Raw genomic sequence first — 14,434 nt, 5'->3', positions numbered from 1 at the left:
AGTGTTTAGAGCACTCTACATTAACAATTTACTACATTGATAGGCAGCTGAAAAATCACTCAAAGGAAACTGGGTTATAGTGTTCAAACTACATCAAGTAGTTATTTCTTTGCTCATTGTCTTCATGCCTTCACAAAGGAATGTCAGACTTTCTACTTTCTGGCAAAAGAACAGCCATAGTACTTCACATCAAAAAATATAGTAAGTTTACAGAGACTCATTTGTTGCCAAAAACAAAACCCCTTAAATTCAAAACACCATTGTGAAAGAACAACCAATTTCTAACGAGGAGGCAAAAAACTGATAAAGGACTCCAGTTAAATAAAACTCTATGCAAGAAATGCACATGAAGCTCAGTAGAATTTACCAGTGACTGATAAACAACTCCAACATCACAATAAACACCTAAAAACTGGAATATTCATGTATCTTGGAGTCACTGGGGTGTATCTTCTTTGGAGAACAGAACTAACAGTAGAGTTCAAAATTTCATTTCTGCTTAATTTGGAGGAAGGAATTTGTGTTTGACATTAAACAAATTCCAAATTACGTACCTAAGCAATTTTGCTTATCATGTTACATAATTAAGATTTCACATATTATTCTTATCAGAAGAGATTGAAGTAAAAAAAGCAAAAATATAGCTCCTCCTACAGGTCTGGGAGTCGCACTACTGCAAGTTCAGAAAAAACTGCTTCAATACTACTGGAAAAGTGTCCATTAAAAGTAATAGATTTACCTAGCTCGGAGGTCAGACAGCTGATCAGTCATCTGGCCCAGTGTTTTGCATGTTCCCAGAATCTCTCTGCGTTCTTTGCCTGCACACAGTTCTCCTGCTTTTCCAGCTTCATCAAGGATCTGCCTTATTGCTTGCTCACCAGCATCCCCTAAGATGCAGAGCCAGTTAGTAAAACAAACAAGATATTCCTCGACATGTATGAGTAAAGTGCTAGTCTCATATCCCACCTCGTTAACTGCATTAGGTTCAGCCATGAAAATACACTTATCAAAAACTATGAGATATACACCAAATGTGATAATTGTAATGGGACAGTATTTCTGAAACAGTATAGCACAACCTTAACGTGCATCACGTCACATGTTTCAAGTCATTTAATCATTCTGTTATCATAGTTTAACTTGTATAAATATTACATTTACAGAATCTTTAATTCAGGCTGAGAAGGGAAAGAACAACATGGCAAGATTCGTGTAGTCTTAACTTCAGCCAGTTGCAAATCTGACTTGATTTTGGCTAAAGATAATGCAAGAACAACATTCCTTTTACTTGCGACCCACCCTGATCCCATCCTCCAGCTTCACAGATAGTGCAGGTGCCAGTACCCATAAAGTACTGGTTCCTCCATGAACTTATAATAATGAAATTGGCTCAAAGTAGTCTTACCATAAGGAACACTCAGATGACAAACATGTTATGATGTTCATTGAAAAGCAACGTACCCCGTAAAATCTGATTTGCTCTAAGTTTTACAGTTATCTTTGCATTTGTGTGTAACTACTAAATCCTTAATAGTTTATTTCATTAATGGTCAGTTTCAATGACAGAAGGCTTTGAAAAATAATTTTGAGTTTTCTGGAATTGCCTTGAGTGTGGCAAGGGAAACGAGGTCAGAAGTCATAAGCAGCAACTCCACAGATAACAATTCACTTCCAGCTTTTGCAACTATATTAATTAGGCTTCAATTTCAGAGGAAGTCTTTCAGATGAGGCCTTTCAAAGTCCACATGGAACAGGCCTCTATCTGGTTTATTTGCTTTAAAGATGCATACGAAGGCAAAACATTTATATAAGTAATGGAGACTTCAGTTACAGGATTTATGGCAGCTTTTAATGTGAAAAATTTTCTATCATGACTGAAAGAAAAATGGTTAAGAGATTACTGTTAGAAAAATCTAAAAGTTATAAAAATTTGAAACTACAGAAGGAAAGATTTAAGTATCCACAACCACTGCAGTTAAATACCACTCAATGCAATTTATGGGGTTTTGTTTTTACTGGTGGAATGCAAAAATCCCCACATATGTTATGCTGAGTATATTATTTGGACAACTTAAAAGAAGCGAGGTTTTCCAGGTCATTAGACACAATACGTTAAAACTCCAGAATCTAAAGAAAGGAATGAATAAATACAGGCCTCTTCACAATTATCCACTATGTAAGGGTTATTAATGCTTAAAGGCAATTTTGTCTTACACAACAGAATCAGACCTTTAAAAATCAAAATACTTTGTGGTTTGTTGGTTTGGTTTTTTTAAATATTACCTGGAGGTGCATTTGGATCTCTCAGCCAACCTTTTGCCTGGTTCATCTTTGAATCTATTAAGGCTAGAGCTCTTTTCATGGCTTCAGTGTCCTTTACAAAAGAGAAACCACCAAGATGACTCTCAAAAAAATCAAAGCACAATAGTCACCACAGTCAAAGCAGATAGAAGTTCTGTAAAATGCAGCCTACTTACAGAAACACATCCATAGAAGCAGCTCAAAACCCATTTTCAAAGTATAGCAGGTCATAATCACTTCTTTCCAACTAAGACAGACATTTTCATTTCACTCAAAATGCAGAAAATGTGCATGCAAGTTTAGTTATTTTTCTATTCCTTTATTTACTAGTGTTATAATTTCTAAAGTCAGAGCTCTAATAAGCACACATCTAGGAGTTAGTTCCATCTTTTTCCTTAACGTACATCAGGGCATGTAGAAAAGTTGTAACAATGAGATTAGTCAATCTTCCAAAAATGAAAGTTGGACAGTGAATTTTACTACTCATTTCTGTGTAAGAGGCTGCATATCAGCATTTTTTCACCTGCTCTGCTGCTTAAAATCAAACAGCTGCTGTTTGCAGAAAAAAAAAAAAGACTGTCAGCTAACTCCTGGAATTCTCAAATATGTAGTCTAATGTCTTCAGACTTAAACACATGAATTCACATATGGTTGTTTTGAACTCAGAACTTCTCTGCCAGAAGCATCAGCGAAGCTGCTTCTTTGACTATTATGCTGCTATTATCCAACACCTCTTTGACTAAAGGAGATAAACCATCCAGTTCTCATTTCTCTGCATGCTCTGTTAATTGTTCACGTATCATCTCTCCACTAGAGGCCAGAAGTTTTCTATCTGACACAAACGGAAAGAGTAACAAGTATCTTAAGTAAAAAGTTGGGAAAAAGCCAAAATAGCTTTTTACCACACATGTCATGGAAACAATTTGAAATGCATCTAACATCCTATGATTAGTATACAGATGATGAAAAGAAGCCTGGCTCTCACGCTATTAACTGAATTGGACTGTCTATGTCCAACTCTTATGGAAAGGAGTCTAATAGCATCAGCAATCAGTATCTGGTACAGCTTGTGATATCCTGACAACACTGAAGAACTGCCACATTTTTGTGGAGTTGTTCATTCTGCATGCTTAGTCTCAAAGATACATCATCAACGTTTACATCATTGTAAACGTTTTGGCATTTAAGCTAGTTTTATTCAGGCATGTTTGTCTGTCAGGTAAGCATAATGTGCTGTAAAGTAATTCAGCAACCAACTTTCTTAAAGGTCATGTGACACTGCTGGATATTTTTAAGGGCTCTTGAATCACAGCCTGAGAGAAAGCACCAAAAGCAGAATAATTTTCACCTGGAAGGTTCGTTCTCAAATCTAGGAAGTGGAGCTCAGAGCTTATGTCAGGACTTAGTTTAGAAAAACTTCAAAAGACTAGGATATGCAGCTAGAGACGGGATGTGGTCACATTCTTACAAAAGTCATTTTTATAGCTTGAGAATTGTGCATTTAATATAAAAGAGACAAGTAAACAATCCCTTAAGTATTCAAATGTATATAAACACCTTACTAGCTGTGAAGGTAGGTGTTAAAGTTTTCCCTTGTTCTATATATGGTCTGAAGCTCCTTTAGTTTGGAATGAATGGTCTGCAGGCCTGTCTACCCACAATTTGAAAAGAGATCTAACTGAATTTTTAAAAGCCAACAGATGTTGCTTTGTGTGTTGATGAGATGATAGGTGTGGGATGGCTGAGGAAAGGAGAGCACTGGGTAAACTGTCTTTGCCCCTCCCTTTTTACTAACACAGGCTTTTGTGTTGTCTCAGCTGCCTGCAGAGTGCAGTTTCAGCAAAATTACATAGAAGCCTCTGCATCTAAAGTCTTACATCAGAGGAGAAAGTCAAAGGTATTTTAGCTTTTACGCTGATGATTTTGTAAGTGCCAGCATTACCCAAGCAGCAACAGGACCCATCTGTCCTATCCCATGAAGGCTATACAACTGGATTGCGCTGCAGTGTAAATCTTGCTTTCCTGTGTGGCTCTGCACTTGTGTTTGCAAAATACAGTTCCCTTTTCCTATTTAAAGAAATCTAATGAAATCCTAGCATAGCAGTCGAAGTGTTCCAGGACAACCGCTCTTCGAGTGCAGATTTCCCCATCGCCACAGCAAGGAAACTGATATGGAGTTTTCATTGCAACGAGATGAGTAATTTTTAAATAAGAAATTAGAACAGATCCTTAACTAGGTTTGTTGGTACCCCCATTTTTGTTTCTGCCACAGTCATGTCTGGTGTCAGATATTTGGCAAGCAACAGAGGTGTAGCAATCCTGAAATGTCTGGACTTGTCCACCAATTCAGGCTATTAAACAAGACAAAAGTAGAAACATGCAATTTAAACAAAACTGAGCAACTTTGTCAACGTCTTACTGCTTGAAAGTGTCTTGATATTCCTGATTTCTGGAGCTGTTTAAATGCCTTGTTCCTTTCTAAACAGTTTAATATGTTCAAAATTTTACTGTCTGGGATTTGCCAGCAGAATATCAGTTGCAAGCAAGAAAAGAAAAAATCCTAAAGCTACTGTACATGAAACATATTTGCTGGATAGCTGTATCAGCAAAAAAGGATTCTTTCCCCTCCTCTCTCCACAGTTCCCCTGTTGGCAAAATGACTTTCATTAACAAAAGCAGCACTATTACCTTTCAGAAGAGATAAACAATTAAGTTAATCAAGTTAAATAACTAGGGCAACATTGTCTGAATAAAAAAAGAGAAAGTTGGATTTTGCAAATCAGTTCCTAAAGCAAATGAGTGCTTATTCACATAGCTTTATGCATTACTTCCTCCACTACCAAGAATTTTGAGGTTATTAATGGAGCAGGTAGTATTCGTTTGAAACAGAGCAAAATAAATCCTACACAATCCCTTGTTGAGTATAAAACACAACCTCTGACTCAATGAAGTGATCTAGTCTAGCAATATCTGCACTTCATTACCAAAGAAGGGAATGTTGAAGGAAATAGGCAAAGCCAGTTTTCTGGCAGAAAAGATAGCTTAGTCACCATCCAGGGTTCAATCCTGCAAGACACTAGATACTTCTCAGCTTCTTACAACTTTTAACTCCCTCCATTTCTATGGAAATGGAAGATGCTGGAATTGAGTATTACTTCAAGTTTATTTGAAAGTAAACACTAAGAATATACAAAAGAAAGCTATAAAATGCAAAGTTCAAGGAAAAAAGATACAAAGCTATAAACGAAAGAAATAAATACAGATTGTTTTCCATCTTTTGTCAGAGATCAGTATTTGCCCACCCAGTATTTCAATTCTAAATCAGCATACTATTTTAAAAGCTTCAGTGTTGGTGCAAGCAGAGATTATTGCAATCCAGTAACAGTAATGTGCATTTTAGAGCCTAGAAAGGCAAACAAAGTAGTTTACAAAAGCACCTACAACTCTGGCTCCATACATTTGTTCATTCTCTGCTATTTATAGGTAGCTTTTTAATATTTCAATGTATAAACAATTCAAGATAAAATAATAAACAAAATAAGCTCCAACATCAACAGCATCCTGTGCATCCCCAAACACACCTCATTTTGCCTCAGAAAAGCATGGGGAAAGTATCTTTCCCTTGACTGTCAGGCACAAAACGCATGCAACAATAATCTCAAGTAGAAATAAAGAGCTCCTCCCTCTCTCTCCCAGAAAAATATTAAGTCAGCCATTAAATATATATGCAAATATAGGAAAAGTCTGTTATGTGGCCATTAGCAAACTAGTTCTGCTTCTGCATTTTGCAACTCCAATTCTTTATCATAACTGTTTGGCTAAAGCCCAGTGCTGCAGTTTCAAATTGTCAGTGTATCTTAATTCAAAAAGCAAATACAATTTAAAAGTTCTCAACTCAGAACAGAATGATACTTTGATTATACTAGTCCACACAACATATTTACGCATTACACATAATGACCAATATTTTCTATTTGGAAATACTGCTAATATACCAACTATTATCTTAACAAAATCCTTTATTAATCTGCCTCGCTAGCAAGAGAAGTAAGAATTTCCTAAGGCTAAATTGACAAGTTTTTGCAACCGCTATTTTTTTTTACTGTGAAAATTTCCTAATTTGTTATTTAGAATAAAAATGCATTTCTATTTTGTAAAACAGAGGAATGCTTAAATCCAAAAAGAAAACAGACTTGAAAAAACGCACATACAAAATTGCAGTTTTAGGCCTAGACCTGAAGAACACGAACCATTTGAACTGAAGGCAGGCTGCTGGTGGAACACTATGGAACAGACAAAATTCCTGATTTAATAAAGCTTTCTGGGCATGCAGAAAGCTTGTTCCTGGATGACTAGATGCTTTATTTGTAGCTACAGAGACTAGTAACATAAATTAACACAAAAGCATTCAGCAAGAATGTGCTCAAGAAGTCTCGGGCTAACTCTAACCAGACTCAAAGACAGTCTCAATGCAGTTCAGCTTGCAATTACCATTCTCTTAGTGACAGCCAATTCTAGACACGGCTATTAAGATCTTTTACAACTTGTGTGTGTATATACATAAGTATGGTGTCACAGCTGGCACACAAATAAGAAGTTGCACAGCACACAGTCTGCACACAGCACAAAATCTCACATACATGCTTTTTTTGGTTTTAGTACAAGGTAGAGGTGTAGGGTGTGGAAGAAAGCTTACCTTCTAAAGGTGAGAAAAGGGTAAGAAACAGGAGAACAAAAACAAAGATGCATAAAGTAGTCATAATAAGGAAGTGATAGTGACAAAATAACTCAAAAGGCAAACTAAAGGTCAAGTGCCAAACAATATAGACCAAAGTGATTTTAATGCCTAGATTACATCAAAGTTAGATTTTCTGCAAGATTTCATTTGTTAACAAGTCTGGCTTCAGGTCTCAGTATTTTCTTTAAATGTATTTATAGTTACTCATTGCTCATAGCACTAACCCTTAAAAACAAAAAAATCTCTTCAGTAATTTACTTCAAGGTATTAAAAAAACATGCAGGAATTTCAGTTATGCAGTTGCATTTATTTGTAAGCCCACAATAGCATTTTAACAATGGTGTCTGTCAGAGCTGCTTTATGGTCTGCCAGACACTTCATTATCTTCAGTGGGCATCACTAAAGAGTATCGCTTAACTCCAGGTAAGCAGTTGCAGTCACTTACACAGCTTAACAGTAAGTTGTAAGGAACCAATACTGTCTATATGCCAGCTTCACAGACATCACACTCATCCAGAAAGGCTGTTCAATTTAACATGTATTCTTTGAGACACGGCAAACACTTAAAATTTACTGCCACATGCACACTAAAAATGGGGCAGGGGGAAAGGAGGAAGTGCTCAAGGAGGGATCCCCAAAAATTGACTCAAGCTTCTCAACTTCAGGCCTTTTGCATAAAGAATATGACAAAAACCTGTCTTTTCTAGTAGCACGCAGGAGAAAAATCTCAAGTAATCTCACTTATGAATGCCTAGCTACAAGATCAGTTGAACGTATAAAACAATAGCTTTTTACCTAACTTTGCTCTGTCAAATACGATTACGTAGCCACTGAGTCACTTTCAAATGCCACGTTCCTTTAACTTAGCTGATTGAGAGAAAGCTAATTTTCAAAGATACATAAATATACTCATATCTGAAGATATTCTTTGACCTTGAAGGGATTATATGATGTGATTACAAAGTGTTACACAAATACATATTTCAACAGTCTCAAAAAGACAAGTTTGCAAAGTGTACAAGACCACAGATAAAAATTAGACTTCTATATACAAATATAGGTGTGAAATGTACCTTGCTAGCCCAGGCATCTTCATCCCAGGAAGTGAGTTGCAATACACGGATTATTTCATTTATTTCAGCACTCATCTTCTCTACTGTGAAATTGCGATTTTTCAATGCCTCTTCTATTCCCTGGCTTTTAGAATTTTTCGTGGTTACAAAAATCTTCATAGCTGTGAAAATACCATAGATTAGAAAAAGGTCCATGCAATATACAATTGATGGTCAGGGTGACCTCCTATTGCATTAACACAGAGGTATTACACTCGATTTTGCATGGACAATTTTATCTCAAAGATTGTAGCTTTAATACAAGAAGCCCAGTTATTTGCAATCAGTATAGAGCAATGCCAAGGCTGTTATTTTTAAAAAACTAAGACATTGGAACTCCAGCTCAAAATAGACAGCAATGTAGAGTGATATTAAAAATTAAAGCCGAAATACCTGAAATAAGAACTGGCAACAGCTCCTTCACGGTATTCATGGAGTTTACCAGCATAACCCTATGTTCCTGATGAGTTAATTCCTGTTGTCTCTCATCAATCATTTTGGCCATCTTTGTCATTCCTAAAATAATTGAACATAAAGAAATGTAATATTAAGTCTAATTTGCAACAGTTGACCTTTCTAAACAAGAACGAAGTCTAATGAGCTATGACAACTATATTGAAGTTTAAAACTTAATTTTTATATTAGCAGCTGTTACTTAAAACACATTCTGGATGCTTCAGATAAGACACTGATTCAAAACCTAGCCACTACGCCAAGTAGAATGGAATCCGCAAAATTTTTCATATAAAATCCCAGCAATAAAATGGGAAAACACCTGAAATGACTGCTTTAGGATATGAAGTCACTTCATGAACTCCGGAAACTAATTTACAGGGGTTTTTTTTCCTTTTCTGTTAAGACTTAATCAAAGCCTTAATTGTAAATGATAGAAAAAGGAAACATCTAAGTTTTGTTTCTTTGTTTGCTTTGACATTCTACCTGAGTTCAAGAATTGTATCTATTTATACTTCAGTTCTGCTAGAAATATTTCAGTTCTCTAGAATTGTGGAAAGAATTAAATTTATTCTAGAGCAAATTTATTTTCAATAGCTAAGACTTGCAATGTTTACCACACAGCATACGGAAATTTCAGATGCGGCTTCATAAAAATTTAAGCTGATTTAAATTGGGGCTGTTGTGGTCCCACTCTTTCTCCTACAGGGGACAAAACTGGAAGAATTTTGGCTGAATTACTTTCCTGCTGGTTGGCATCTTAGGCATCTTAATACAACAAAAAGGTTAAACGAACTTTAATTACAACACTAAAAAGTAGTAGAATCTCCACACTGACAGCATAGAGGGGTGAGTTGTGCAGAACCATCTTTCCTTTCAAATGAAAAAAGCCTAAATATGTAATCATGTTCTCCTCTCTACTTCCAACATAAAATCTATAAGCTCTTCATGGATTTTAAGTGTACATGCTATATTCCTGTTATTTATATAGTGCTCTCATTAACAGTTAAGTTCAGATGCCCATTGATATAACTGAAGAGAACAAGGACTACAGGCACAAAAAGTTTTGTAGGCATGGGCTAGAAGTGTTGAGCAACATTTAGTTCAGGCAAAGACAGTGTGTCTAGAGCATGCCAGAAGCACGAGATTAGCTATTTATTCAGAATAGCATGAGTTTAGAGAAGATTATTTGCAATAAAGGTACAAGCCTGCATCTCACTTCTAAGCTATTAAGGCACTTGCCCCACAGCTACTACCTCTACCATACATATGAAACAGCAAATTATGTCTGTGACGTTCGTTAAAAGTCCCAAATGCTTGTGACTAAGCCAAACAGAATAAACTTAAGTTTGGGGAAATTTAAAGACACAGGAGACAATGACCACAGAGAAACTGAAATTGTAGAGCAAGTAAAAGAGTGAGTTTCATGGAAAGAAAAGATTGCTCTTTTTGCTTCAGATTTTGCCTCATTTTGAACAGGAAAAGATATTTAGCTGAAAGTAACTTCTCATGGGACATAAAGAATTCTGGAACACTATACCTTCATATGGAACTTAAAGTTTTTCACATCTGGAAACAGGGTAAAGTATACGTATGTTAAATAAAAACAGGATAATCTACAAACATGCTCTGTGACATGACAGCTGCTAGTCATTTCATTTATAAGCTAGTTATTATTACACTACATATGTATTCTTATTTATATAAAGTACTAACTACATTCCTGCTCTGTTTATATAAGCATTCTTTAGTTCAGTGTGACTAATTCCAACATCATCTTTTATTACCACAACATCTAGACTTTAGGTATTTAACAAAAGCATTCTATAAACTACTTTATGCTTACTGAAACTAAAGCATCTGGAGTAGATGACAGATTAACAGTAGGTTTCCTCTGTAGCAACCCAATGCTTCACTTACCAACCACTTATTTCTCTACCAGTGAAAGTGTGAGTTAACAACAGTGAAGTAACAATTAGTGAAGAAGCATCAAATAAAGAACAAAAAGAATTTTAACAGCTGTGCTTTTGCATTATACTGCAAAATAGCTATTTCTGCAACCTCATTAAGATGTTAATGTACGCCATGTAGCTTATAGAACTCCAAGAAATTCCTACTAGGCCTAACCATCTCAGCTAGTACAGACATTTTATCAGTTTAATGGACTTTATAGCTGTGAGTGCTTAATTACACAGCTTTTTCAGTTTTTTTGTTTCACTCTTACTAATGCATGCTTCCCTCATACAATATAGCATAGGAACAGTACATATCATCCGTATAGTACATATCATTTACCAACACTTTGACTCTTCTGCATTCTTAAGACAGAATGTGAATCAGAAAATATTCATCATTCAGACTCTAGTTTAAAACTCTTTCCAACAGACACTTTCAAAGCAACTGCTTTATCATTGTCCAACACTTGAAACATGGTGAGGAAGGTGCTGGGCCGCGGGGGGGCTGGAGTAGGGGTGGGGGGGTGGAAGTAGCAGAAAAGTCTATGCTTAGTATGTTCGTGATAGGCTGTAGCAAATCAAACCTGGCCCTAGATTCTTTGTGTATGTCACCAAATCCTCCATAGTCTCTACTACTTCTGCCACAGTCAGGTATTCCAATATTCCTTTGCAGACACGGATGATTTTACGGACCTGAAAGAGGAACATTCCGTCATTTATTAGATGAAGATAATTTACACTTGAATTAGAAATGCAAGCCTATTATTAGAACAGACTAGGTATGGCATTGGCTCACATGATGTATGGGCAATCACAAAGGTCTGGGATATTGATTAAGTTACCCACAATGCCATTACTCAGGAGTGCTCTATTGACAAAGACAATATTTAATCAGCATTCGACTAATCAGAAATGCAAATTCCTACTTCCAGTGTTTTCACTTTGTATGATAAATGAAGGATAGTATTGAGAAAATAGGTTCTAAGGAAGTGCATTTATGTATGCTGGCATGCTTGAAGTTTTTCATTGCAATTTCACCAATAAAAAATATTTAACTTAAATCACAAAACAAAACTACATAGAAAGCAGCCTCCAAGCTTTCAGAGGAAATACTCTTCACCATACAGCTTTACATATGGATAAAGCATTATCCAGCATTCCAGTGAGAAGGTAGATCCAACATCTTAAGCTTTCCAAAAAAAAATCTGTGAGGACTGTACTTTATTTACCTATGGACATCTGCCTCAGCTTAACTTAAATTCAAACTTCGTTCCAGCGTTCTGTCAGTTTAATATCCTAACTTCCCAAATCACATTATTTCTGACAACACAACATACAATTCTCATTGAACAATGAGTTAATTAACATTTAATTCCTATCAACCACACGCAGTTTTCAGTCCCTAGAACACATCATAGTTTCTTCTAAAACTCATTTCAGTTTTGTCCCAATGTTAGTTTATCTTGAAACATAGCAGGATAGAGACATGCCAAGTTTCATGTTTGTGAAAAGTCAATCATTCCAGACTAATATTTTTCTTTTGGTTAACATGCAGTTGTCAGAGACAGTTCAATAAAGCATTAACCCCACAGAAGTTAACTCATTTCCTAATCACTGGAAGTAGGGAGTTCAAAAGCTATTAGCTTCCTTGCAATTCTGTCCTATAACACTTCATAGTATCTATTAAAAACCACTTTAAATAATGCGTAATCACAACTGCCACAGAGAACTCTCATAGCACTCTCCTCATTTCAGAGGAAGGTGTTAACAGTACCATGAGTTGATTAAGTAAGAGATAAGGACACTATATTAGACTACTCGGAACAGCAGGAAAAATAACACAATTTCATAGATGAACAGATGGTTGCACAGGTAAAATTTAGAATTAATATCAGCATTTCTAATAGCATGAGCTTAATTTCCTCATAGAAGCATGATATTTGCTATTCAGAAACAAGACTCCACATTCCCAGAAAGAGGATCACAAGAGTAAGAAAGATTTGTAACAGAAACATTTTCATATAGAAGACACCCAAAACCTCCTTTTTGAATTTCTTCACAGCTCTGCCTTTTTTGTCCGAGGATGGACAAACAGCACCTGTGAGCCACCTTTTGGCTTGTGCAGCAGCCAAAATGTAGCAACTGTTACATTGATTAGAATGTATCTTCTGGCTGACCAGTCAGACAGTCGAAATTTGTATGGCCTTCCGCACTCCAAGGCCAATTAAAATGCCACAGCTAATGAGCCAGACAGATGTTAGGAAGCAGCCTAGGGCTTTTCATTGCAGGGATACAGAGAATACAAGGACCAGTAAAGGGTATGGTGAAGGGAATACAGAAAAGTGTCAGGAAGACGTAAGACAGGGTTGATGAGATCTGCCTTTTCGCAGGCAAAACCTAAATATTACATCATATAAAGATGCTCTTAACAAAAGAGAGCAACAAGCCTAAGCTCCTTCTGACAAAAAGGAATGCAGAATACACATCATATCAAGCTAAAGCAATCAAAACCACATTCATCTACCAATAGTTTAGATTAGCGATTTCAGTTAGGTGGATATTTCAATTAATTACACTGTTGTGCAGATACCTATGTCAGTCACGTTGGGATTCCTACCTCCGCTTCATCAAATGTCAGAAGTAAGTCTGACGTTCCAGAAAGGATGCCTCTTGATCCATCAATTAGATAGTCACGAGCCGGTACTGAATAAGGATCTGCTTGCAGCATCTGGGCTGCCCGAACAAGTTTGGTGCAGGCATTCTCCACTCTGTGGAAAGTCATCAGACAAAACTTGTTGATTCATTTCTGTCTGTACAACAGACTTCAGAAAATGCTGGATTTGTTTTTAACTTCACTACTTAAGCACTGCAAGCAAACTGATCATTCTACACCTTTATAGTTTAAAAAGCAAGAGTATTTATTGTCTTTATTTTAACAATAAAGCAAGCAGCAGCTGTACAATACAGTTTTTCAGAAGTCATGCAATCTTCTAACGTAGGGAATATTTGAAGCATCCCATGTACAACAGTCAATACACTGTCATTAAGGAGAGGTCCCAACACTGCAAAACACCTATAATTCAATGACAAGTGCAAGGAACAAAGCAATTATTCTTTTAGGACTTCACAATCAAAGTAACTGCGAACCTTTATCAGCCTTGTATTCACATTATCATTCAAGAACCAATTTCTATTAATAAATATTAAATAGCTACACGTTAAGACAAAAGAACATAATATTAAGAAAACCAAGACCCTGTGCCCTGCTCTTTGAAGCTGTAAGCCCAGCTCTTCAGAGTCTGTTAATACTCATGAGAGAAACAGCATTTTAAATAGCCACAAGATTTAGTGATAAGGTACAAATTTCAAATGCAGCTTGTAAATCCACACTTAAAACAGAAAGGAGGTTTTGCAACATATTACAGTATGTCATTACAGTAACACAGAAGGTACTACAATAAACTAACGAGCTCTGAAATTAGGTTCCATCAAGGCATTTAACATAATGTTTTTAAAACATCAAGAACTGGAACACTGAAAAGCTTTCAGTTTTCTTCTCTTGTTGCAACTAGTTCATTACAGCTTAGAAAAACACAAAACTCACAGTTTACTTCCATGTTAGCTATGCTACTCATGACTGTAGTTATTGACTACGCTGAGACTTTCCTCCATTCTCTCCTGTTTCTTTGACAGAAATATAAGTGTAGTTTAATGTGTAGGCTCTACGCATGTAAGTGCCATGTGTTCATTCAAGCCACACAAAGTTCCAACAAACATTAAGCCCTTTTATTACAGGAATATGATTTCTTATTGCAACTTTTTCATGCTTGCCATATAGCCCACTTTCTATTGACTGCTTGGACATACTCTTCTAC

The 14,434-nt window shown here is 36.2% G+C and overlaps 1 protein-coding gene across 1 annotated transcript in view; it reads right to left on the bottom strand.

The window, feature by feature from the left end:
- Positions 1 to 14,434, bottom strand: part of VCL (vinculin) — a 62,498-nt gene that overhangs the window by 21,283 nt on the left and 26,781 nt on the right. Inside the window, 6 exon segments of the mRNA XM_086617041.1 lie at positions 740 to 887; positions 2,284 to 2,374; positions 8,113 to 8,273; positions 8,545 to 8,667; positions 11,144 to 11,252; positions 13,177 to 13,327. Coding sequence (XP_086473167.1) covers positions 740 to 887; positions 2,284 to 2,374; positions 8,113 to 8,273; positions 8,545 to 8,667; positions 11,144 to 11,252; positions 13,177 to 13,327 — 783 coding nt within the window.

The sequence above is a fragment of the Tauraco erythrolophus genome, chromosome 9, assembly GCF_009769465.1.
Source record: "Tauraco erythrolophus isolate bTauEry1 chromosome 9, bTauEry1.pri, whole genome shotgun sequence".
Taxonomy (NCBI): Eukaryota; Metazoa; Chordata; class Aves; order Musophagiformes; family Musophagidae; genus Tauraco; species Tauraco erythrolophus.
This window is presented reverse-complemented; position numbering and strand designations above follow the sequence as displayed.